The following is a 24,814-nucleotide window of genomic DNA, read 5'->3' as shown; positions in this document are numbered from 1 at the left end:
AACTAGTCAACCTGTATGAAGGTAGGGAACTTTGGTTCCTGTTTGTGCTTTTTTGACTGTGCAAGACTTTCTAGAAGTTGGATACAACTTCTACTGATGCATGCTGGTTTTGGTAAGGGAAAGTCTGTCTTTATGTCTAGAAAAAGCTAAAGGCTTATCTTTGCATGGCAGAAATGAAGTATGTGTGCTGTAAATGCAGAGCAGTCCTCTCTCCTTTCAAGACCACTGAATCTTCCCAGAATACTGGCCTCATACCACCAGCCATCAGTAGTTGAAGTACCACACCTGTTTTATGCTTGTAAGAATGCTTTTCTGAGGAAAGATGGTCCCATTTCTTCCATAATAATCCAAGTTATGAGCCTCTTCTTGCTTCAAAAGTTGCATAGGCAATTGCTCTGTGACTACCAAAATTGAAGTTATTAGCATCTTCCTTCTAAAGCCTATAGTTAGAGCACCATTCAGGTGTTATGGAAACTGGGGAAGGAGTCTGCTCAAGTATTAAACTGATAGTAGAATAGCTGCTGTTATTTATGCTCTGAGACTGAAAATGCAAGTAACTTGAAAAGCTAGCTAGTTTTAATTTAATGTTACTTGATAAATGAAAGCTGTCTTAAATCTGCATATGCTTTTCAAATTTTTGTGAAGTACAAGATCAATAATGCAAGGTCAAGAGTGTCATTTGGCTTTTTCTTTCCAAGTAATTTAAGTTACTAAATTACTTGGATTGAAAATCCCATCACGCTGATGCAGCAGTCTTTTGGTAAGAAGTTTTGTGAGAAGTATTCTCTGGTCATTAGGGGTTAAGATGTACTAGGCCAACTAAAGTAGCACTTGTATAAGGTCTGTTCCAATTTGAGACATTTTCTGTAAGCTGCTGTTAGCAGCAACAGGTAACCTAGCTTGTGCCCTAAACTTGTACCTTAAAGCTTTACATCTACTGAAGTTGAAGTACAAGTTTACTATTTCCTATGCAGCAGTACCTCTCTTAAAAATACATGGTTAAAAACACTTTATATAGGTTATAGGCTTTTGTTTGCAACTTTGTCATAAGATGTAGTACTAAGTAGTAATACTTAATAGGCTTCATGAGAAAACTGATTACTACTGCTTCAAGGCATTGTAATCTACCCTACGATTTACAGAATTTAAAGGAATTTAAGTCTTGCTAAAAAAAAGTAGGTTGCTACTATGATACTGCAGCAAAAGCCTAGCTGTTCTGCTTTTTCACAGTATTTGATTGAATTATACTGACTTACATAAATCCCCAAGCCCTGGATTTGTCCTGTAACTACAAAAATTAGCAGCTATCAAGAAACAGTTTATTATAGGTACTTGATATTACTTTTAAAGCCCTGTGCATTGATGAAAGTATTCAAACTTGTTACTGAATGTGCTGTATGCTTCTGCATGGTTTGCTTGTTAGGGGGGAAGGTGAGCTATACTTTCCCAAATCCATACATGGCAAGGGTGGAGTAGCAGGGGGGGCTGCAGGATGGTGTTTGAGAGGAAGGGCCAGGGGTGCTCAGTGCTAGACCAAACCCATACAAGGAGGCACAGCTGAGCCTGGCTGGTGGCACCTGTGGATAACCCTGGAGCAGTCTAACCTCAAGAAGAACTGTAGCTCCTGGAGGGAGCTCATGATGGAGCAGGAAAAGGGTGAGGAGAGAACAGCAGAGACCAAAGGTCTCTAACTGACACACAACCTTCCTTCCCATCCCCCTGCTACCACTCACAGGGAAGAGTCAGAAGTAGGAAAAAGGGTTGGTTTTTTTGTCTGTTTTTCACTAACTCCATTTTTAAATGGCAGTAGTTTTAATCTTCATCAAGTCAAGTCTGTTTTGCCTGTGATGGTAAGCGGTAACTTTCTTCACCAATGAGTTTTTCCATCTTACTTTCCCCCTCCTCAGCAGGACAAGGGAAGAGTGAGAGCAGAATGGACATCTAGCTGCCAGGCAAGGTTAACCCACCCCACCCAGGTACCAGCTACACTGGAAAAACCACAACACACTGAAAGAATCTCACAAAGTTAAGCTTGCTTTGTGCTAGGCTAGTGCCTCACATCCATTTACCCAAGTGTAGCAAAGAAAACAAAACGCTCATGCTTCTCAAACATTGCTTTTTAAAAGGTCTGTATAATTTATTATGGAATTTGAGCTTTTAACCATTAAGTTACAACAACAATGCATAACGACATTCTTACAGTTGTACATACACAATGGAAAAGACACAGCCCAGTGCTTAATCCAAACAATGCAACCAAGTTTAGTACAAGGTTACCATAAGAGACAGTTGATTGTTAACAGCTGTTGACAGACTAGCAAGTTCAAATGGTTCTCTACAGTTACACTTATCATAGAAGTAACTGGCTTCAAAGTTTTGGACTTAAGCTTCAGACTAACAAAATGATGGAAACTCAAATTATTTCACTTCTGAATTAAGAAGGATAAGCTCATTTAAAAATGCAGTATCATTACCATGTTTCAGATGGTGAAAAGTAGCTTCAGGTCCAGTGGAAGTATAATGGACAATTTCCAGGCAATGCATTCTTCACACAAACACATGCAATTATAGAGACATTCTACTTGTAAAACTTTCTCAAATCAAGTTTTGCAATACAGCAGGATATCTGAGGAGAGAAATCAGGACCCATACTGAACAAAACCAAAAGCCTTCAGCTTGATTTGTGCATATTTAATCTACAGTTCCAATTCCCAAATCTTCACGTATCACCTATGAGAGAAAAGAACATACCTAGTAATGAGAAGTCTCTAGGACAGAAGACATTACAATTTTTACTGCTATTCTGGTTTAAAAAAAAAAAGCTGCTGCCATCTTCCATTTTAGGAATTGTAACCCACTACAGTCCTGTTATAAAGCTTCATCTCTTTAACTTACCCAAAGGGCAAGTCTTGCTCTTCCCTCCTCCACCCCAACACCTCATTGCCTTAGCCAGCTCTAAACCTCATTTAATTGCATAGTAAGGATATTCAGTTTCCTAGCTTGTCAAAATACAGCTTTGATAAATTTAATTTTCTGCCACTTAAGTTGAATTACTTCATTGCATAGTCTTAATCTGAATGTGAGACAGAGCAGAGTAAATAGAGCAGAAAAGGAAAACCAGAGAGGACCACTCACTCTCCTTCATACAGCAAGCTATTAAATTGATCCAAGCCATTGTGCAAAGTCTCACCCAGCCAGGTGGCTGAAGGGAGACATAGGGAGCAGAAGAGTCTCTTGTCAAGCTGCCAACACAACATTATTCACCCAATAGCCAACACTAAGAACTTAATTTCCTCAAGGTTACCCTGATGGGATATTTCTAGCTGACTCCCCTACTAAATTTCAGTTCCAGCTCCCTTTGCAGAGCTGCAGAGTCAGTACGTTCTTACTTATCTCAATCTTCATCCAGCACAGAAACACTGCCAAGTCCTGAAAATCAAACCAGTGAAAACTATGCATGCAACCTCTCCCCTCAAAAAAACAAAAAAACCAACAAAAACCCCAAAGCAAAAAAAAAAACCCCACACTTCAAAACCAAAAAAACCCACCCCAACACCACTAACTGTTGCCACAGTATCATCATTGCTGACTTGATTCAGGCTGCTAAAGGCTCTGTTGAGTAAGAGTTCAGAGTTTTACACATCAACATCCCAAGTGTTGGTGGCAACAACTGAATTCCACAAATTCAAAATGCCGATCTACTGGTGTATACTTCAAAGTACAGTTGGTATTGCTGGCAGTAGTTGCTTGTCTAGACAGAAGTCTGCTTTTATGGGGCAGCTAAATAATCAGCCCAACCTGTTGTGTCCTATCTGTTGCCATCATCATGTAAAACCAACACCTTCTGATCAAAGCTGATCAAAACCTGCAAGTGTACATACCGCCTCTGCCTTGATCAACATCCAATGAACCACAGGACAAGGGGTTAACTGTTGCTATACACTTGCTGCACTCCTCTCTGCAAACTACTGGCTAGTCTTACTGAAAGTTTAGCAGGCCAGGCAGAAAACGTGGAAGACCACTCCTGAATTAAGAAGCAATTAAAAAAATTATAATTTGCATGTTTGTTGCAATGGTGTTTCTCTGTCCTGGTTACACCCTGGCACAGGACCGGAACTCCAAAAATATTAACAGCCCAGCTTTGGCAGGAATATACCAGTGCCCAATGTATTAAATCAGCACAGATTAAAAGCATTCTCACTGTAGTTAAATTATCCTACAACTCCTCTGGCACACCTCCAGAATTTAGCACTAATTACTGGCAACAGGTTACTGGACTACATTCACATACTCAAAGGGAAGGGGGTGAACAGCAGGGTGAAGGAGTTTACTGCTATCTAATCAAACCTCTAGTACATGCAAAGAATCTTCTCCGAGCATTGCTTAGAGCCAAAGAAAAATCCATTCCAGCGGTCATTACTAAAAGAAAATCCAAATTTTCTAGTTAAATTTATACTGCAGGTAAACTCACTATTAACATGCATTTAGATCTGAAACATCTACAGTTCCTTTTTGCTTGCTGTAGTCTGAAAGCTGAAGCTAGTTTGAACAGTTATTTACTATCAAATTTATTTTCCAATTTGGCATTTGCAGACTATTATTAATAAACTAAAATTTCTAAACAGAGTGGCCTCTAGCTGTTGCTTTAAACACCAGTCAATTTTGACATGTTCATAGCTCTTTTTTAAAAATCACATGAACTTTAAAAAAATTTTCTCCCTAACAGTAACACTAGAACTAACAAAGCCATACTAATGAACACAATACTAACAAACTTGTTCTACAACAGTAACATCCCCTGGATTTATTCACATCACCATTGGGGGGCTGTCCAATTCTTGTGGGCACTGTGCTTTAGCTTTGTATAGTCAGACCATATGAACACCTCTAATGAGAAACCCTCTGCCTGATTACAGCAAAATTTGACAAAGGCAGGAAAAAAAAGATCAGGGTGGGGCAGAAGGAACCCACAACACATACAGCTTCAGCTCCCACATTAGGCAGGGCATAGCCTAAGCAGAAGAGGCTAATTTAAAGATTCTCCAAATGGTAGGGAAGGGAGTCACAAAGCACCTATCCTGCAATAACATCCATGGTGGAGGAAAACACATTCATTAGTTCTGACCTTCACGTAAGTTTCTGGTAGGTAAAGTGCTAGAAACTAGAAATACCAGTTTGATCCAGCACAGTAGGTCCAGATCAACAGAGTCTGGGAACCTGTACTTACCAATCACTGCCTACACCTGTTTACTCAGCTCATCCAATACATAACTTTCACAGTAGGTCATATGCTTCATGTTTCTAATCCTCTCTTGATACTGTTTTAAGCTCCCTAGATTGTCTCTTTCCTGTCCTGTACTTTTTATCAACTTTTTGCTAATGTGCATCAGCTTTCTGACTGAGGTCAGACTAATGATTCGCTTCAGATAATTTTTGTCATTGTGCTTCCAAGGAGAGCAAACTGCTTGCTGGAGGCACTGCAATTCGGCCTTTTTTTGTCATCATTCCTCAGCAGCACAGCTGACCTTACAAGACCCAACCATATCAAAGATGAATTATGCTATGAACTATGAACAAACCAAATACTCTTGTAAAAGGTTGAAATGAAAGAGGTATAGTGCCAGCATTAGAAACCTACCCCAGGAATCTTCATACTTGGATATTTTTCTAAGTCCATACACTTCCAATTTTTATAAGCACACTTTTCAGTTTGCAGGTCCTTTAGCTTTTCTTCCAGCCTTCTGCCAGGTCTCAACGTTAATTCTTAAGAAAATCTTTTGGTTTTATCAGTATTACATAAAAGCTGAAGTACTTACCACATTTCTCCTCTCCAGCATGAATACTGCGCTGCAGGTATCAGCAAGACACAATCCACAGACTGACAAGACTTCTCTTGACAACGCCTTTTTGTTCCTCCTTGAGCTAGAGTTTAAACCGTCTCAACAATTACTATATCAATGTTCAGTTTTGTGTTAAGGAAGAGGGAGAAGACTTAGTTTTTAATATTGAAGAGATAGTTAAAAAGGCAGTTCTGGAAATGTTGGTAAGCTTCTTTTGGAGACATAAATGTCCCTACACGTTGTTTGGTTCAGATGTGGGTTGTTTTTTTTTATTTGTTCAGTTTTGGAGATGGTTGGTCAGTCATATTCCATTCTCATGTGCTTCTTGTAAGATAAAGGCATCACAAAAACTTGCACCTGCTGGTGACATCAGAACTACAACCTGACAATTTTCCAGTAAACTTAAAAGTTACACTCCTACAGGGAAGAGGCAGATTTTTTTGTTTTATAAAGTAGGCATAAATAGGAATTTTTTGAAGGAAATTTAGGGTGAAACATCTGCTCTGCAACGTAGAAGTTCAGATTATATTTCCCCAGCTGAAACCTCTATCATTTCTGGAACATTCATTCTAAAATTAAAAAAAGTTATTGCTTCTATTGAAGCTCAATATAAGTTAGAAAAAGAATTGCATATTTTCTTAAAAACATTCCAAATATACATTTTAAAAACAAAACGCACTCTAAAACAAATGTCTAGTACAAGACACTGTTTTAAGCAATCTGTAGTAACAGCTTTACAAAAGAAAATTGAGGAATGTAGCATATTATTTGTAACATGACAATGCTAAAATCCTAAACAACTCACTTAACACTCTTAAGTAGTGTTTTAAATATACATATTTCTTTACAAAACAGTTTAGCAATTCCTTATACCACTTACAGTATATAAATATTTGAATAAGAGGTCATAATGGGAGATGCCAGGGTTTATATTTACTCTCAGATGCTTCAGGTTTCTTAAGTGTTTTACTATAAGGCACATTACTGCTAATCTAAAAGAAAGGAATAGAAGCTAATGACAAACCCAGTCAAAACTCCTAATGTGGAATATCTAAGTGAAGAATTCCAGCATCTCTATGCAAAGGGGAAAAAAAGAAAAACCAAAACTCAACCTTTGTAGATCCTAAAAAACAGTTTCAATTTGTACATAACGAAGTGGGACAGGATGGGAACAGGAGTAAGAAGGAATTAAGTAAATTCTTATAAATAGACTAATAAATATATATTTTAGCCGTAATTAGCCCTTTACCTCTGTTCTACTGAGTTTAAGATTGAAAGAGGTAACCAGTGTGCATATACCTAAATAAGTCTACATGCTCAGCACGTGAAGACCACCTAGCACAACCTATTACTGCCAAATTCAGTATGAAAAGCTAGCAAGATGGAGAAACTCTTTTCTCTCAGCATCCACTCCGAGTAGAACACATTACAAGATCAAATTAGTATTTGTTACATGTAAGGAAAGTTGCAAGTAGTGATTTTTTTATTACAAAAAGAGGATATGCAACTTATCCATTAAGTTATTTGATTCCTTCAAGGTTAGATTATCTTTTCTAAGAATTCATCTCCAATTACAACAGGTCAGAACTTTCAGAATATTTTAATAGCTGCAGTCTTGTAAGTGTTCTCCATGTGTACATACTGAATGTAAATAGTGCATCCAAAATATTTATCTGTTAGACATTCTACATTGTTTTCACTGCCTAGTCTTCATCTTTGTTACAGCCCTCTGGAACACAATGACATTGTAACAATGCTTACAGAAAAAGGGTTATTGCATCTTCTTTTAGGATGAGACATCCAGAGGAGATTTATAAAATCCTCCTGTGTACAAAATTCTTAATTATTAGCCCTTTTGGAACACCAGCTAGAAAAGTTTGAAAGGTAAAATAATTTACATTGTTATTTTTTCCATTAACTAGACAAAAGTCCATACTAATTAAATAAAAAATAATAGTTCTTCAACAGTCTATTCAAGATATCTTCCATGAAGCAGTTCAGTGGGAATTTCCATTAGATAGATGTTCTCCATGCCGATTATTACTGATATCCACATCTAGAAGTCAGGAATTAGAAGAAAAACTGTTTATTCATGTACCATTTTAATATGTTCTGTTACATTAATCCAAACTCTGGCAACAAATTTCATATTCATATATACCTATGAGTTAAGAGAATGGTTTCTTCAAATGCAATGAATGGTGTTAAGGATTGTCAAGTGATAAATTGTTACTTACCAAGTAATGCTGTGGTTTCACCCGCGTCCTCTTTTAAACTGGTACATTGCAATACAGATTCATTGGTGGAGGAAGCTGACAATTCGCTTACTTCATTTCTGTCGTCATCTTGTAGAGCAATACTCAGACTTCCAACTGAAACACTGCCACTTAGTGATTCAGGGATTGGAACTTCAAGTACATCTTCAGGGTCCCCCTTCAAAATTAAATATATTTAACTGACACTTTTGTCTACCACTAGGCATCCACATGCCTCCATGTTATCACTCTGTGACCTCACCTTATTGGAAAAAAGACCTTTTTTTGCCTATTACCTCTGCACTCATGAGTGGTGTTGAGGAGTGTCTACTTTCAACATTATTGTCTGACTGCAAAGAAACAAAGCCAAGCAAAAGAAAAACCACCCCAAAGCCAAGAGCAGCAACAGGAAGAGTCAACGCAGCCAGCCTTTTGGATGGAGTATTTCAGTGCTGTAGCAGCAGTATCGCAGCAGTCTGGGGTTAGGAGCAGGCTCAGCTCACACAAACTCTTTACTGAGCAAACCTACTGATCCTTTATAATTTTGTGGAAGCCTCTGTTTTTCAGATCCTTTATGATTTTGTGGAAGCCTCTGTTTTTCATGATAGCATTTGGACAAGCTTAGACTTCTTTTACTGGGGTGAGCAAAGATTTGACATCAGAACAAGTTTCCCTCCTACTCTACCTCCAGCCTAACTTTAAGTCTGTTCCAAAATTGCAAATGTGATGGCTTGTCACTTTGCAGGAACAAAACATCTGCAGCACAGGCAAAGAAATTTATTTCACCTATTGTATAACATGAGCTATTTCTGATCCATTCTGCAAGTTAATTCCAAGTCCTATATGCACAATTCTGTTCCTAAAATTAAACAGACTACCTTCACTAAGCCACTGCCATTGATACTGACGTTATTTATACGTAAGCAAGTATACTGCAGTACAAGTAGCTATTCTGTGGGCTTCATAATGAGTATTTTTCCTCTCCTCAAACAATTAGCAAAGGCCCATCTTAAGATTTAGGAAATTCTAGGCTGATTCTTTCCTTAGCACCAAAGAAGCTTATTTTAAAATGTACTTTTTAATAAGCTATAGAACTGGTACAATTGAGCACATGTTAAGACACATGTGATAACAATCTCTGCATGTGTGGGCAGGGGGCATTCAGGATTTTGGTTTCCAAAACTTAGACAGTTTAAGCACCAAAACTGCAAGATTTAACAATGCTCTACTAAATCAGTCAGACATGTAGAACTGCAAGTTCTTTTTCTCTTAAGAAACACCATAATGCAGAACTACACCACTGAAGTCCAGTCTTTACAAAAGAAAATCCAGGTGATAGGACTCAGTGCCTTCTTTCTACTTTTAGCCTTTAAAATTTTTGAAGCATCTCAAGTATCTGTTCTCCATAAAACTGGTTGAGCCTTCAGCCTCTTTGCAGACAGTTTAGTAGATTTCTATAACAAGACTGCACATTCTTTTCTGCAGTTATGTCACTCAGCAAGTACACTGCTGAAAGAAGCTGCCTTGCTCTTCACACTTTTTTTCCTCACATCACTAAATGCACACAATCACTCTACAAACTAGATTGGGCAACCTGGATCAGGCTCAAAACTAAGCTAGAAATAAAAACCTGAATGATTTCCCACATTATTAGCTTCAGTGGGACTTGAACAATTGATGCATAAGCAGGACACATTTCCCCCGTTATTCCGTTAAATAAAAGAACCAGGCTTCTGTATTTAACATAATCCCATTCAATCTGCTTTCCCACATTCATTTTGCCTAAGAAGCACAAGAGGTGTTACTCCTCCTGATTAGGCTTGGTATTAGTATCCTCTGCAACAGCATGAATTCAGGGAATAGGTGTTCTGAAGGTCTAGTATTTCAGTTTTCAGCCAGTATACAGGAGGATGCATGTAACACAAGTTACATCAACTCCAAGAATTGAAAGTGAGCAAAAAATAAGCTGCTAATATAACAATATTAAAGTAATAATAGCTATTTTGCATAACGAAGAATTGCAACTCTTGAGTATCAAGTCTGATAATACACAGAAGTGCTGCAATCTTCTATGTATTACACAGCATGAGTATTGTCACCTTTGACAAAACAAAAAAGTAATTCACAAAAGCCTTCCATAGATCTGCTAAGTCTCTGCAATAAAAGCTATTCAAAACACAGACCTAGTCTATGAAAGGAAGGTACCTGAAACCAAGGAATACCCCTATTTTCTGAAGATCTCTGTAGATCAGTAGAAGAGGTATATTCATGCCTATGGCATTTTAGTGGAACTCAAGACTAATTATCAACAGTGACCAAGTAACCTACCGCATGTGTCTTCATCTCTCTTTTCTGGTGCTGTCAGAAAGAAATGAGAGCACATCATTTTCTCTACTTAACCAATTCCTGGTGAATGTCTTTAGGAAGGTTCTAAGTACTAGCTCATTTACAGGAGTAAAACACTGGGCATACGTGGAAGTACACAAATTCTCAAGATAGAAAACCTGTAATTTTTTCCTCTGAACTGCAGTTCTCAGCAAGACCCAATATATGCTCTAGATCTACTGAATGAAGTTATATTTTTGCAGCTTGGGCAAATTGCCTCACCTCTGCTTCAACTTCCTATCATCAGCTGAAGGCAGAAAAAAATTGGTTATCACAGAAGAGAACACAGAAGATTTGTAAGATGCTTGATACACTGTTTAAGGTCTTACCCATTAAATTCCCTTATTTTTATGGTTCTCAATTACTCTTGCATCTTTTCCCAGTTTCTTCAGTCTTGTCAAGTAACAACTGCTCTCATTCTGAACAGTTACACAAAGCCTTGACTCCTCCACTGTACTTTTACCTTGAAGATTAAAGTAAGTGTGAAACATACCCAGTATCCCAAAGCTTTGATAACATCTAGTTTACACATTGGACAAGTTCGGTGGTCCAAAAGCCAAGGGTCAATGCACGTTCTATGAAAGATGTGCCTGAAGAAGAGAAATGCCTTTTAGAACTTATCAGGAAAGCTACACACTATTCCTTCAAACAATGTGCAAGGTACTACATTAAAAAATAAACTCATTCATTTATAACCCTGACAATTAAGTACTGCTTAATTTACTAGGACAGACATAGTTCTGGAACCATCTTCTTTCATGCTACCTTCCTGAAATGAGATGTTACTAAGCACAAGGACACCACAGAGCTCCCAGTTCAACGGTGTACAATTCTAACTTAAAAAAGCTCTACTTCACTCCTACACCTCTCCCAATTGCTCCTTTTTTCTGCATAGATGTGAAGTGCTACAAGGTCTCCCACTGCCCTTCAACATGTAACACACCATACAAATGGCACAGCTTCAGCTCTGCCGCCAAAGTTTTGGAAGAGTTTACAGAAAGCTCATCACATTTTTCAGGGAAAACATGCTAAAGAGAAAACAATAATTACGGCAACTTACTTGCATGGCAGAATTCGGACAGTGTCTTTCAGTTTATAGTTCTCAATGCACACAGCACAGTTTTCCACATCAACATCTAAACCCTAAATATGACAACACATTTAAATGCATTACATCTATATTTCATTACAGAACAAGCTTTGTGTAATAGCTAGCTTCACAGACTATAAAAAGTATAATATGGTTTAGCAAATAAAAATATCTCCCTCATTTAATTCAAGATTCCAGCAAGAGGCAATTTGACGAAGTGATACCAAATACTAAAAGCAGCCCAACCTGGATTTTCTAGTTTAAATAGCAGTCCCTTAAATAATTTGTTAAATCTCAAACACTGGCTTTGCTCATGAGAGCACAGTAAAATTTCAGTTTAAAACTATAAAATGAAGAAATTTTAGAAGAGGGCAGCACAGATGAAAGCGCACAATCTAATTCTTAACTGATGGTCCCAAAGACTACCAAATGCTTAAGTAGGAATAGCTGAATACAGCAAACCCCTTCTTCCCCACTTTTTTTTTTCTACCACATTCTAGCAGATATCCCTTGGTAGCTAACAGAGGAGAAAAAGTATGCAATTTGGGATGGTTTTTAAAGCTTCCCTCCCAGCTCACACCAGAGAAAACTGTCAAAATGCAGTATTTCCCAACCTCAATTTGTTTCTTTGTAAGGGTTAAGTATCTTTCCTAATGGGTTCTACTATTGTCTTAAAGCCATGCTTATAGTTGCAGTGCAAATATGATGGATATCTCCAGATGAAAGCGAAATAATTCAGTGTTAATTAGGTTGTATAAAACATAAGTATTAGAGGAACAGACAGTGGGCCAACTTCTTCCCTTTCATCCCCCACAAAACAATTGGGGTTTTTTTACCACTTACTGAAGCACTTCAAGTTCATTACCACAAACACTCAAATGAATTAGTACTGCAAGCAAACTTTCAAGTTTAACACAAGATGTCCCCACCTTTGCATGCTATCAGTTTACTTAGTACCTTAAATTTTCCAGTAAATCAAATTAAAACTGTTTTTTACATAAGCAAATTTAAAACAAGTACTTATTCTATAACAAATATTTTTAATCCCATACAAGAAGCAAAATCCAAGCACACCATATGTAGCATATACTCAAATGAGTGTCCATTTTACAATAATCCCATAAGCTTCTCAGGAAAGACCTACATGTCAGCAAATGCACTTTTAAAATATTGACCTATTTTTAGTTAAATACCTCAACCCCAAGTGAAGTGATAATGAAAGGCTGTAGTGTGTCACGATAACAGAAATACACTCTTTTAAATGGCACTCTTTTAAAAGGAAATACTTCAAAATCTACACTAACAGAATAGACAGGACTGTATTTCTAGATAAATTTACTTTAGTTCATGAAAGTACCTCTGCATCAGTAAATTACATAAACTTGCTGATAGTAGGCTTATTCAAATCAAATTAGAAGACATGATTTACCAAGCAGAAAAACCCATTTTAAGAGAGAAATGTTAACCTTATCTCATTCTACTTTGCTTTACTAACATGGCATTCTCAGTTATAACCAGCATAATGTATAACATCTTAAATTCCATTGTATTTTAGTCAAGGATATATCAATGGGAAGAAACTACCTGATCCACTGCAAAAATGTCACAATACAAACCCTTTTTAGAGGTTTACTGAACATCAACTTAAAAGCAGTTGACATCCTCCTCATAGTTCTCACCACAGGTTTCATCGTGACACTTAAATCCATTTCTTCCTATGCTGATGTTATGCTTTGATACTGTTTTACACAAGTTCTGATTCAATTTAATCTTTCTTGATCTCCAATCTCACCATTGCATGAACAGAAGCATCAATATCCCTCTGTTCACAGCATGAAATAGATTACTTTTTGATGGAATTTAGAATATAATAAAAACTAACAAATTCTTGTAAATGCTACGTAAACATGCTGAATGCATAAGAAAACAAGGCAAGTCCAAAGACAGTTTGCTTTTTTAATTTCAAAACTGATTTAGCAAGTGAAGGACATATTCTCTGTAGCATGTGACCTGTTCTGAACAGCTTCTGCTGAATCACAACTTTTAAAGTTCTTACACATAAATGTCCTTTTTCACCTCAATTTTATTCATGGATTTAAAAAAAGCTAATCCTTGTTTTTCATCTTGGAGCAAATCAGTCTTTAAGTAAAAACTAATCAAATAAGACAAGGGTTGGGGAAAAAAATGCCTCTGCAGCAGCAGAAGTCTAGTCAGAAGCTAATTTAGCATCTAGGATCAGAGCTGCCTGAAACTCAAAATAATATTTTCTTTGAAAATTTTCTCTTTTTCTACTTCAATTACTCTAATACAGCTATGAGTTTAGGCCGTATGCTGTCAAAGCTAACTTCTTGAAAGCCGTTTTAATTTTTAGAATAGCTTTAATACATAGAAATGTATTTAAAAAAAATTTATGCTTCAAATAAGTCTATGCAGCTCCTTAATGTATTGTATGCCAAAAGATGAAACAAGTATTTCATTTTTCAAAGCTTTTTAGATTTCTAAGGCCTTCTGATCAATAAGATGGATGTTCTTTTAAGAAAACAAAACATTACATCAGCAGTAAGAACTGTGCAATCAATACGACTTAGGAAGTATTTTGCAATCCACTTGTTGATGCTTTCAAGTGCTGAAAAGACAATACCATTTCCTCATCTTTCCAGTATCAGCCCCGTAGTCTCCTGAAGCATTCTGTATAACCAAATATTGTTTGCAACAAAACAGCCTTACAATTCATAAGTAGTTCAAATTTGACTCTTCAATTTTCAATTCTGCCTTTTAAGAAAGATGCTCTAAAATAAGCCTAATATTGTAAGTCACACTGCAATTCTGTTTTGAGAATTTTAGTTTAAATACTATAAAGACATTACAACACTTTTTAAATCATACAGCAATAACCAGAGCCATAGAAATTACCTTTTCTCCACGTTTCACAGTATGCAGCTGAAGCTGGCTGATTGCTTTCTTGGTTTCTTTCCTATGTCCCTTGAATAAAAATTTTAAGTGTTAGTACACAAGTCAGTTTTAAGAGTTACATGTCAAAGCTTTTAAATACTTCCCATATGGATTACTAAATCTTCTGAATGCATCTAAAAAATTAATCTTTGGCTAGCTAATTTGTTTACAAAATACTTCCAACCAGCACATGTTGGAGAAATTCAGGTTTCACCTTCTTAGTGCACAACAGCAACATAACATTATCTATGAGCATACTGCTCTTACAATGAAAACTGGTGCAGAACTATGCAGACCAAGTTGACATATGTAGCCTTGTTATCATGACTGCCTGCATTAAGGGCCTTCCGCACAGGAAAATGGACACTAATGCAGGCTTTAGAGGCAAACAGAGCTGAAACAACAGCCACATAACCAGACCTTCTAGTTAGGCAAGCCCATGAGCAAGCACAGAGTACATTTTGCAGCAGCTTGAGAGAAGGTGGAATCCTGCTGGGCAGCCTACAGCTGGCCACCAGGTCAAAAGGCTGCTTGTAGCTATTAATACTTCCCTTCAGTTAAACACTGTCTCACACACTATACAAAGCTTTGCACTGAAAGGACACATTATGCAAAGGAGATGACAAGAAAGGTTTAACAGACATGAGAAACCATACTGGACTTCTATACAGTAACAGTCCTAATTATGCTTAGAGGGGAAGCAAGGAAAGAAAGCAGTACTGTATTCCAATACAGAATGCTAGCTACTGCTAGAAATTGAGAAATTAAACACTCCCAATTAACAGATGTTGATCTGTCTAGCAGCAACCCTTGCTGATGAAATACCATAATAAAAATGTAATGGTAGCTTTCCCCTGTAATAATTACAAGGATTTATATCATTTTACAAACTTCTAGTATTGAAAATTGGGATTTTTTTTAATAGTGTTAAAAAGAATTAGTATGAAAGTTCTGAGAAATGGACAACCAGCAGCAAAGAATAATTAAGGAAAGTGGCATAACCTTCTAATGCTACACAATTTCACTTAAGAAGCATTTAATTAACAAGCCCAATGGCAAAATATATTGTTTGTGGTATATATTCCTGGTAAACAACACATCCAACCCAAAAAAGGCTCTTAAAACTACTTATAAAGCATTTGAACTTCCCTCAGCATGAACTATCCCAAAACCAACATAACAGGAAGAAGCAATTTTCTTCTTCAAACAACTGTTACAACACAAAAACACCCCCCTTTTTCTAGAAGTATTTCTCAAAAATTTTGTTTTCTTGAAAGTATTCTCAGAATCTAAGTTCTAAGACATAAAGATTAGTAAAAAAACCTCTAGGGAACCAATGTTTCAAGGAGACAACAAGTTTACCCAATACAGAAGTCCCACATGTTATCCTCAGCTACTGAGATATTAAGTATTTTCCTAGAAGATTCCTGTAAGTTCTTATCAGAGGACTTATATATCAGACTCCTAAGGGCATACAAAAACCCCCTTCCCCCTCCTACAAAACTAGAATCTGCACGTTCCATCAGAAGGCAGGGGAAATCCACATGATAAGCAGTCATTTGAAACAGGGGGGTTTTTTGTTCTCAACTGAGGCTGGGAAAAAAAAAGAAACAACTGCTTGTAAAGAACAAGTGCAACTTTCACATAGTAGAGAACCATGGTAGGTTAGGTTCCTTACGTAGTCATCATCAGCCCTATCTGCAAGAGTTGAAAAGCACAGGGAAGTGCCATCCTAAGATATCTTCAAAACTCAGCTGGACTAGGTCCTCAACACCTCCAGTTGCTCTCAAGTGTGGGGGGCTTGAACCACACAGCCCCCTGAAGACCCTTCCAAACTAAATTAGTCTATGATGAAGTACTTCCCTCAGGGGGAAAAAAAAAAGTAAAGCTGACTTTTTTTAACCTATCAAAGAACAGGAATGTGGAAGATGCAAACAAAGAGCAAAGTTATTCCTTCCTGATCTTCCTGGTACTCCCACCACTCTCAGCACTTCAGGTAGTCCAAGAGAGCTGAATCTCACCACACAAGCTCCTTCTAGTCTGCTGCAATTCAGTATTCTACAGTGGAGTGTTAGGAAGGATTACAAGTATCAAAAGTAGTTTTCATAAAGCTTTCAGAACCAAAAATTCTAGCCCTAGCTACTTGTGGGTCTTAGAGAAAAAAACCATACCATGGTCTCTTTCCATTCAAAGTTTGGTTAGGGAAGTTAATACTTTCAGGATGAAAATTACCCAAGAATGAACACATTTTTTAATGTCAAACGGAAGGAAGTTAGGTGACAAATCACCCAAGAAGCTGCCTTTACTCAGTTGTTGACAGGTGGCTAAATATATTTCCCACAACTTCATACAAGTATCTAATAATTATAACTAGCCAAACTTGCAATGCCAATTAGCACACTGCTTATTAGCTTCACTAACTGAGTAGCATTCACAGATAGTGAAGTAGCAAGAAGGCACAGATCTTCAAGAATACTTCAATAAACAAGCAAAGTTAGGCAACTGATTCAACATGAGAAGACAGTAAATACTCTAAAGTATCATAATCTCCAATTACCTGGTTTCCAAATTGTGATCCTGTATACAGGAAACGTTGTATATAGTAAAATATGAGCCAAGCAAGCGATATAATCATCATGGTGATGAAAGCGATGGCTACAAACACAACCGACTGACCACTAATATATTCCTGCACGTGTCGTGTGCCAACAACAATAGTCATTTTTACTGGAATCCCTCTTCGTACTGGCTCCAATATCTCTATTCCTTTTGGATAGCCGACCATTATCACCACTGTATTTCCTGTTCCTGTTGGAGGGGAAAAAAGAGAAAAGTTATCACACTAAAAATTTAGGTATTCTGGTTTGAGGGTAATTTGGGCCCCTTCAGTTAAGATCAGCGAGCAAGGTTGCAGGAAAGCCCCTGAATGTTTCTTCAGGCATAGCAGACTTATCAAGTTTACTAGAAAAGAACCCTTTATAAAAGCTCTCTTATGAAATACTGTAATACTTAAAGATTCATCAATACTAAACATTCCAAACTTAATGAGAACTCACAACAAGGACTTGTTAAGAAATACTCAGTGACTCTTTTGGGAGCACAGAAACAAAAGATTTTACTATCATATTAGAACTCAAAAGCACTTGATCCATATGAAAAAGCACCTAATTCAAAAAATCTCCCTATTAAGCACTGTACTGCCACCAAAAATGAAACATTACTGCCAAGACCGACTAGCAGAAGCCAAAGATCCTCTGTGACTAGAGTTTTATTCCATTTTGTCCAGAAGCATCTCCAGTATTGTCTCAGAAACATCTAACTTAAGTATTACAAAATAAATTATAAACAAATATTCTTGTTAAAAATGTCACCTTTTCACTGGTCTATGCTATTTTTATTTGAATAGTTCTCATTTTGTGTGTACCAACGCTGCCATACACCCTTAGTAAGTCATGGCTTCATAGCTTTCTTTGCACTCCTACCTCTGAGAAAAAGTGAAACTAAGTTTGATTCAGAGAGAAAGTAGAGGAAGAAGAAAGGTCTTTCCCAGCCGAAAAGTTAAAGCTGTAATGTCACAGCTACCTTTTTAGATTCACAAGGTTACCTACCTGTAACAAGACCTCCTACTGAAGACTTAAAGACCTTTCCCTCCTAGCTGTGTTAGATTCACTACTAAGACGTTATGTCAAAAAACATGGTTGCCTAATTTATAACATTACATCAAGCGGGGATTTTCAAGACTCCAAACAACATACCAGACTCACCCACCTCTCTACCTTCAGTTATTTTTCTGAAATATTTAAAACAAACTCCTTTAGTTGAGACAGTCTGGTTGTGACACCTTGTTGACCTGGCCACTCCACTACCACGCCAAAGGGAATCTGGAGAAGTTTCACTTCTGTACACAGCAGCTCCTCCCTCCGTAAGGTGCAGATGGTCTGCTGTGGATGACTGACGGTTCCAGTGATTAGTTGAATAAGACTCAACGCCAGCTACCCTTTTTCAGCCCCACCTCACACAATCATCCCACTTCTGGTCACCTACTGTAAGCACTGTTATACCCATCTGTCAGATCCAGACCCAGCTTAAGAGCAGATTTTCCAAATAGGGCTGTGCTTCTGGAAGTTTTGTGGATGGTGTGGAGAGACAGAGAAAAAGATGCTGCTGGGTAAAGGCCCAACTTGTGCCTCCCATTGGGCACCCCACTCAGATCGCCAGCAGCACTCACATGTTGTCTTGCCCGGTGGGTGCATTAGGAGACACAAAGCAACAAAGCTGAAAACAAACAGGACAAATCCACAAGCAACTACGCTCCATTAGTTAGTTCTAGTCACCAACAATCTGCTGATCCACATGATACTGCAAGTCCAAGCATACTAAGAATTGGTTAATTAATATTATTCTCCTCTCTGAACCAGCATGGAAGCATTACCAGAGACTCATGAATCTCAGGGAAGCAAGTATGTGAAACTCCTTGCTTTCTGACTTTGCACAACCCCCCAGGGAGTTAACAAGAAAAGAAAGTATGAAGGTAGAAATTTATCTCACATCACTGAGAGCTGTTATCCACATACCTAAATCAGGAGATTAGGTCCTATGTCCTTAATTAACTGTGAGAGCTACAAATAACAGGAGGGGTGCCTAAGGATGGCTAGTGAACAGTAAAGGAGCACTTGAAAAATTTATGTGGTTTCATTCAGGCTTGAGGAAGAACAGAAAGTTTCAAGGTTAAAGACAGCCTGTACTTTTCAGTCAATAAAGGCTTCCTCCTCAGTCCCAAAATCCTAAACCAGTTTAATCCAGCTATCTAGCTCTCCATATGATTTCTAACAAAGTATTTAAAAACTCCTCAACACTCAGTAATGCCCTTCTCTGTTTTGTCACTAGCATGTTCAACTACCAACCAGTCATTTTCCTGAAATGGAAGGCAGGATACTTCTGTGCAATGGCTCCTAGACACTGTGACACCTTCCAGTTTTAGAACTAACAGAAGTATGCCATACATTTTTAAATAAATGCCCATTAAAAGCATTTTAACAGTTTTAAAGAATTGGTGATGAACCTGCCATTAAAAATACATGCAACTAAACATGACAGCCTTGAAGGTCACAAGACAGGAGAGGAAGAAAAAGAATTGCAATCCTCTATTGCAAAAGGAACAAGAGCAGTCTCAGAGAAACAGTTGCCCTGAGCAGCCTGTAAGACTAAGGGCTTTAACTCTTTCCTCACTAATTTTAGACTTCTCAAACACACTGCTCAAGGACTGAAATGCTGTTGAGTCATTCCATCAGCTTCTTCAACTGCAACACAACTCAAGAAACCTCAAATCGCATTTATAAAGGAACTCGGTGTCACACACACATATCTACTGAGAGCATGTTTTGTTGGCTTTACCCTTCTATAACATTCTAATTCTGCAATAACTAACCACACTTACTCTGCTAGAGTAAACCTGTTTTCTTTTCTAGGTTTGATTGATGCTTCAGTGGAATTGGGTAGACTTGAAATTTGGTACATGCTTTGGGGTTTTTTAACATTATCATCCAAATAAAGCAGCGAGAGCTGGCAGATCCTCATGATACCTGAAAAGGAGGACAAATTTGCAACTCTGAAGATGAAGGTATATTTCCCACCAGAGCGCCAAGGTCAGTTTTAGTGATAGTACTGCAAGTCTTGCAAAAGGAAACCAGCACTCTCCTGATAAGGAAAAAGTAGTACAGGGATCTTGATTCCAGGCATCCCAAACTATCATATTTATTTCCATTCATGCCCACAGATAACAAATATTATTTTCTGTCATCCAGAAGCCAACTGCAGACATACTCTACTTTTTGTCCTCATTAGAAATGCCAGAAAGCTCCCAGAGTTTGAACACTTTGGTAAGAATCTTTTAGGTCAGTCCTTAGATATATTTAAGCATAGGCACCCTACTAATATTGCCACAATTATCACTGAATGTTTTGGGGTGGGGGTTTTTTTGTTGTTGTTTTGTTTTGTTTTTTTAACAGAATCATTCAGGTTGGAAAAGACCCTTGGGATCATCAAGTTCAACCATCAGCCCTACTCTACAAAGTTCTCCCCTACACCATTATCTAACATGTCATCTAAACGACCCTTACACACATCAGTGACTCCACCACCAACCTGGGCAGCCTATTCCACTGTCTGACCACTCTTTCTGTGAAACATTTTTTCCTAACGTCCAGTCTGAACCTGCCCTGTTGCAGTTTAAAGCCATTCCCTCTTATTCTATCATTAATTATTTGTGAGAAGAGACTAGCACCAACCTTTCTACAATGTCCTTTCAAGTAGTTGTAGAGAGTGATGAGGTCTCCCCTTAACCTTCTCTTCCTCAAACTGAACAGTCCCAGTTCCTTCAACTGATCGTTACAGGATTTATTCTCCAGGCCCTTCACCAGCTTTGTTGCCCTCTTCTGCACTTGCTCCAGCACCTTGATACCTCCATCATATTGAGGTGCCCAAAACTGGACACAATACTCCAGGTGTGGCCTCACCAGTGCAGAGTTCTCTTTAGTTCCTAGTCCAAACAAATGTCTCTTGATCTTTACCAAACACATAAGAGTACACCAACAATCCGATGACAATCGTCGTCTCAACTATCTACCTCAACCTCATCTCCCTGGTGTGTGCTCTGTTTTCACTCAAGAAGGAAGATGTGTAACCAGAAGAGTCAAGTAGTCAAGTAAACAACACTGGAACATGTTCCCCCTTCTACATAGGTTTCTAACACCTACGCACTCTCACATATAAAATAGGTTTATATAAAATAAGTTACTCCTGCTTCTTCAGAACAACACAGCAGCTCAAACATCATACACTAAACTGTCAGAGTTCAGCAAGCCACTGATTTCAGTTCTGTCCTAGTAGAGTACCAGAAGCTTTTGGTAGAAAGCATTAGTAATACAGAAGTTACACACCACTTGAGAATCCTAAGTAATGCTGAAAGCAATGTAGTAAAGGGTTGAACTACAATGCCAAAATAACCCTAACTGCTGCTCTGGAGCTGGCAAGAGCTTACAGAAGCATGAGTACAAAGTCATTCGCATCTGTTTTGTTCAATGTATCTGCATAAAAAAACATGACTATGAAGGAGAACACTTGGCAAAACTGCACCAAATCAAAGACCATTTCCTTTACGTAGCCAAAGTCATGTATTCCAGTTAAGTCCCAAGCTTCCCTAAAAATCCACAAACCATGCACTAAAGCTCCACTCCAGACCCATCCTGAACTACTATAGCCAATCCTCCTTCCTCCCTTCCCCGTGTGTTGAGCACAATCATATTATATTGCGTAGTCTTCAAGCTATCAAACTTATGTTCTGATCAGGACCACCACATCCTAGTTTGAGAGGGGTTCAGAGATGGCTGGATGCCCAGCATTAAGAATAACAAGGAAAATAACAAATAAAAAGACCCTTTTTTTCTTTCCACTGAAATATACCACTGCCTCCCCCTAATTTCTCAACCAGCACTGAACCTCTCTTTAGTCTGCACTTCACAATATGCAGACTCCTCTCCAACCCACTCCCAGCTAATATTTACATACAATACTTATTTTGGTTTTGGAAAGGCATTTGAAGCCTCTGTACTACATTAAGTTCATCATGACCACAAGAGAATAGAGTTAAGACTGCTTGCAAAGTCTGTATTCCTGTAAAACTAAAGTTTGAGTTTATACTATTCAGATTCAATAACTGAAGTACATCTTAAGTCATTTAGATAAAATAAGTATCTTCCACTGGAAAAAACCTCTTCAGCCACACATGAAGTTGTTTCACTATTGTTCCCTCGAAGAGGGATGTCATTTAGCATTTGGAACAACATCATTTGAGCAGAGAGCAGAGGCCTGAAAAACATGAGACATCAGTAGAGTCATATTTGAAAAACCTTGTTTTGGAAGGAGGGACAGGATTGCAAGGCTAGATATTTAAACTCTTGACTCTCCTGTTTCAAAACTTTAATTAAAATCCTACTCACCGAACTTCCGAAGCTCACCCATGAAAAATAACTCAACTGCAGAATACTTGGAATATTTGTCCTTTATCAAATGCTTTGACATCAGCTGGAGTAAATCACTTTGCCTAATCAAGAATCTCTTTTTACTCAAGTTGGAATACATCGAAACACCAAAAAACCCATCACCAGCAACAGCACACACACATCACACACCCCAGAATGTTCAAAAGCCAGGTTTTTCAGAAGGAGAATAAAAAGATGAAACTTAGAGATCAGAAAAGTTACCCATTTGTCATCTTCACATAATTCAGGCTGTGCCTCTATCAGCCATAACCATTGCTCCATCTCACATTATTTCCAGTGCCACTAATTGCCAACCCATTAAAAGTGGATGTTCCTTATGCATACAACTTAGTTACAGCACTGCAGATTTCCCAGGGTATTTATTCTCAGGAATCCTCCCAGAAGCAGGGCTTGTTTCCTCATGTGTCAGTTCACAAATCCTTTCACAGGAATGGAAAACTTGGATCCTGTAAAATACAGCTTTAACTTCCAGATTCTTCCTTGCCCGTCTTCCAGACTTTTTTCTCCTCCTTCAAAAACTCCAAGATTTAAAATGCTAATGGTAATTCTTCCCTACATTCCCAAAGTACACTGAAAAATTTAAACATTTACATGTTTCAAAGTTTCCGCCGTGAAACAGATTTTTTTACTCCAGCAGAGCTAGTGATTATATTGTGATATATTATATTCCTGACTCATCCAAACCATCGTGAGGTCCAACATGCATTTGCAAAGTCAATATAAGTAAGTAGACACGTATTACTGTATATATACTATATTAAATAACACTCTTTACCTAGGTAGAGCTTTCACCAGCAACATTCTGCCAGTTTAAGAAAATAAACAACCAGCACTTCTCTTCACACCACTGATAGATATAAATATACTATCAAGTCCAAACCTGACATAAGCCCAAGAAGGTCTTCTGCAGCACAGAGATGATAGCAAAAAGAGAAAAATCATAAAAAAAATATAAAATAAGCAGAATTACAAAATCAGGAAGAGATTCCACAAAAGAGAAAATAATATTTATGAGAGGCTACAATGAGCAAGAGAGGAACATGAGAAAATTCCCACAGGAAGGAAAAAAAAATTTGTACTGATTGGCCAATACAGAGTAGACAGCAAGAAATTGATAGCTTGTAAAAAGGAAAGCATTATTACCCAGCAAAGTACCTTAATTGCCACATGGGATCAAAATCAAAGGCACATCTTACCTAACACCCCACCTCCACTTTCACAGTGGGTTAAGAACACAAGAGATGGACCAGGCTGATCTACCCAAGCAAGCAGCAGGCTAAGAGGCTTCCAACCCCCGAGCTGGTTCCACTTGGTATTTCAAAAAGAGACTTGTCTTCCACCCAATATGTCATATGTGCTAGGAAGCAACAGCTCCCAGAGATTTTCAGCTCACTATATTAAAGAACACAAGTTTGTTTTCTTTAGAAATGCCTTATGGTTCTACTTCAGCCAAGTCCCTGGTCTTTCCCTTCCTCACGACCAAGAATGACAGTCCAGGCATTAACAAACTCATTGTACCAAGACCATGCAAAACACATTTAGAGCATTTCTTTCTTAATTTGCTTTGTCTTTGTATCCTCCTCTGAACATCTTCCAGTTCCTCTGAAGTCTACATATGCAAACAGATTTCACAGCAGAGTTTTGAGGTTTTTTCCCCTCTTTGATTTAAGCATTTTGTATTGTCATGCTCATAAAAATCCAGCAAGACTTTAATGTCATAGCCCAAGCAGAGGCTGCAGTGACTGAATATCTGGGTTCTTCGCAGAAAATCACAGATCCCTTCTGTAGGCTAGCGATCATCAGCACGCTCAGACATGTCAACATCCTTCTCTAGGCTTCGATTTTTCTAACCTATCTGCAAGCGCTTAAGAATTACCTGATGCTTACACTCCTCTCCCATCCTTTACAGACCTGCGCAGGAGAGGACGATGAAGCTATTACAATAGAGCCAGACCAAAAGCTATCTTCAAATAGCTACGGCTGTGCCTTCAAAGGCACCAGAAGGCATCTTTAGGATATCTGGCTTGTTTCCAGACAGACTGCAGAAAGCGGCCTACCTGTCACCGCTGTGGCCATTCTGCCAGAGGGTGCATAGCAAAAAGGTGGCTCTAAATGAACCGTGTGGTCCCCCCCCCGGCCTCCGACCGCAGTCTGCTGCAATTCAGTATTCTACAGTGGAGTGTTAGGAAGGATTACAAGTATCAAAAGTAGTTTTCATAAAGCTTTCAGAAC

At 38.1% G+C, this 24,814-nt stretch overlaps 1 protein-coding gene and 1 non-coding gene across 2 annotated transcripts; both read right to left on the bottom strand.

Moving 5' to 3' along the window:
• Positions 1–5,397: 5,397 nt before the first annotated feature.
• Positions 5,398–5,513, bottom strand: LOC113487053. The gene has a single exon (XR_003399718.1). It is a non-coding gene; the product is annotated as a small nucleolar RNA SNORD89 (small nucleolar RNA).
• A 744-nt stretch (positions 5,514–6,257) lies between these two features.
• On the bottom strand, positions 6,258–24,673 carry RNF149 (ring finger protein 149). The gene is made up of 8 exons (XM_026842042.1): positions 24,640–24,673; positions 17,080–17,330; positions 14,484–14,552; positions 11,541–11,623; positions 10,974–11,070; positions 10,424–10,453; positions 8,078–8,273; positions 6,258–7,896 (listed from the first exon to the last, which is right to left on the bottom strand). Exons 1-8 carry the CDS (start codon positions 24,656–24,658, stop codon positions 7,838–7,840), a joined length of 804 nt encoding a protein of 267 aa, XP_026697843.1. The 5' UTR covers positions 24,659–24,673; the 3' UTR covers positions 6,258–7,837.
• Between the last annotated feature and the right edge of the window lie 141 nt (positions 24,674–24,814).

Source organism: Athene cunicularia (assembly GCF_003259725.1).
Source record: "Athene cunicularia isolate RWA chromosome 1 unlocalized genomic scaffold, athCun1 chr1_part1, whole genome shotgun sequence".
NCBI lineage: Eukaryota > Metazoa > Chordata > Aves > Strigiformes > Strigidae > Athene > Athene cunicularia.
This window is presented reverse-complemented; position numbering and strand designations above follow the sequence as displayed.

Excerpts from the sequence above, each read along its gene's own strand:
- RNF149 (XM_026842042.1), bottom strand. Across the intron at positions 11,071-11,540 it reads GTCCGAATTCTGCCATGCAA|GCACATCTTTCATAGAACGT; the intron begins GTAAGTTGCCGT and ends TCTCTTCTTCAG. Across the intron at positions 10,454-10,973 it reads TCAAAGCTTTGGGATACTGG|CACCAGAAAAGAGAGATGAA; the intron begins GTATGTTTCACA and ends TCTTTCTGACAG.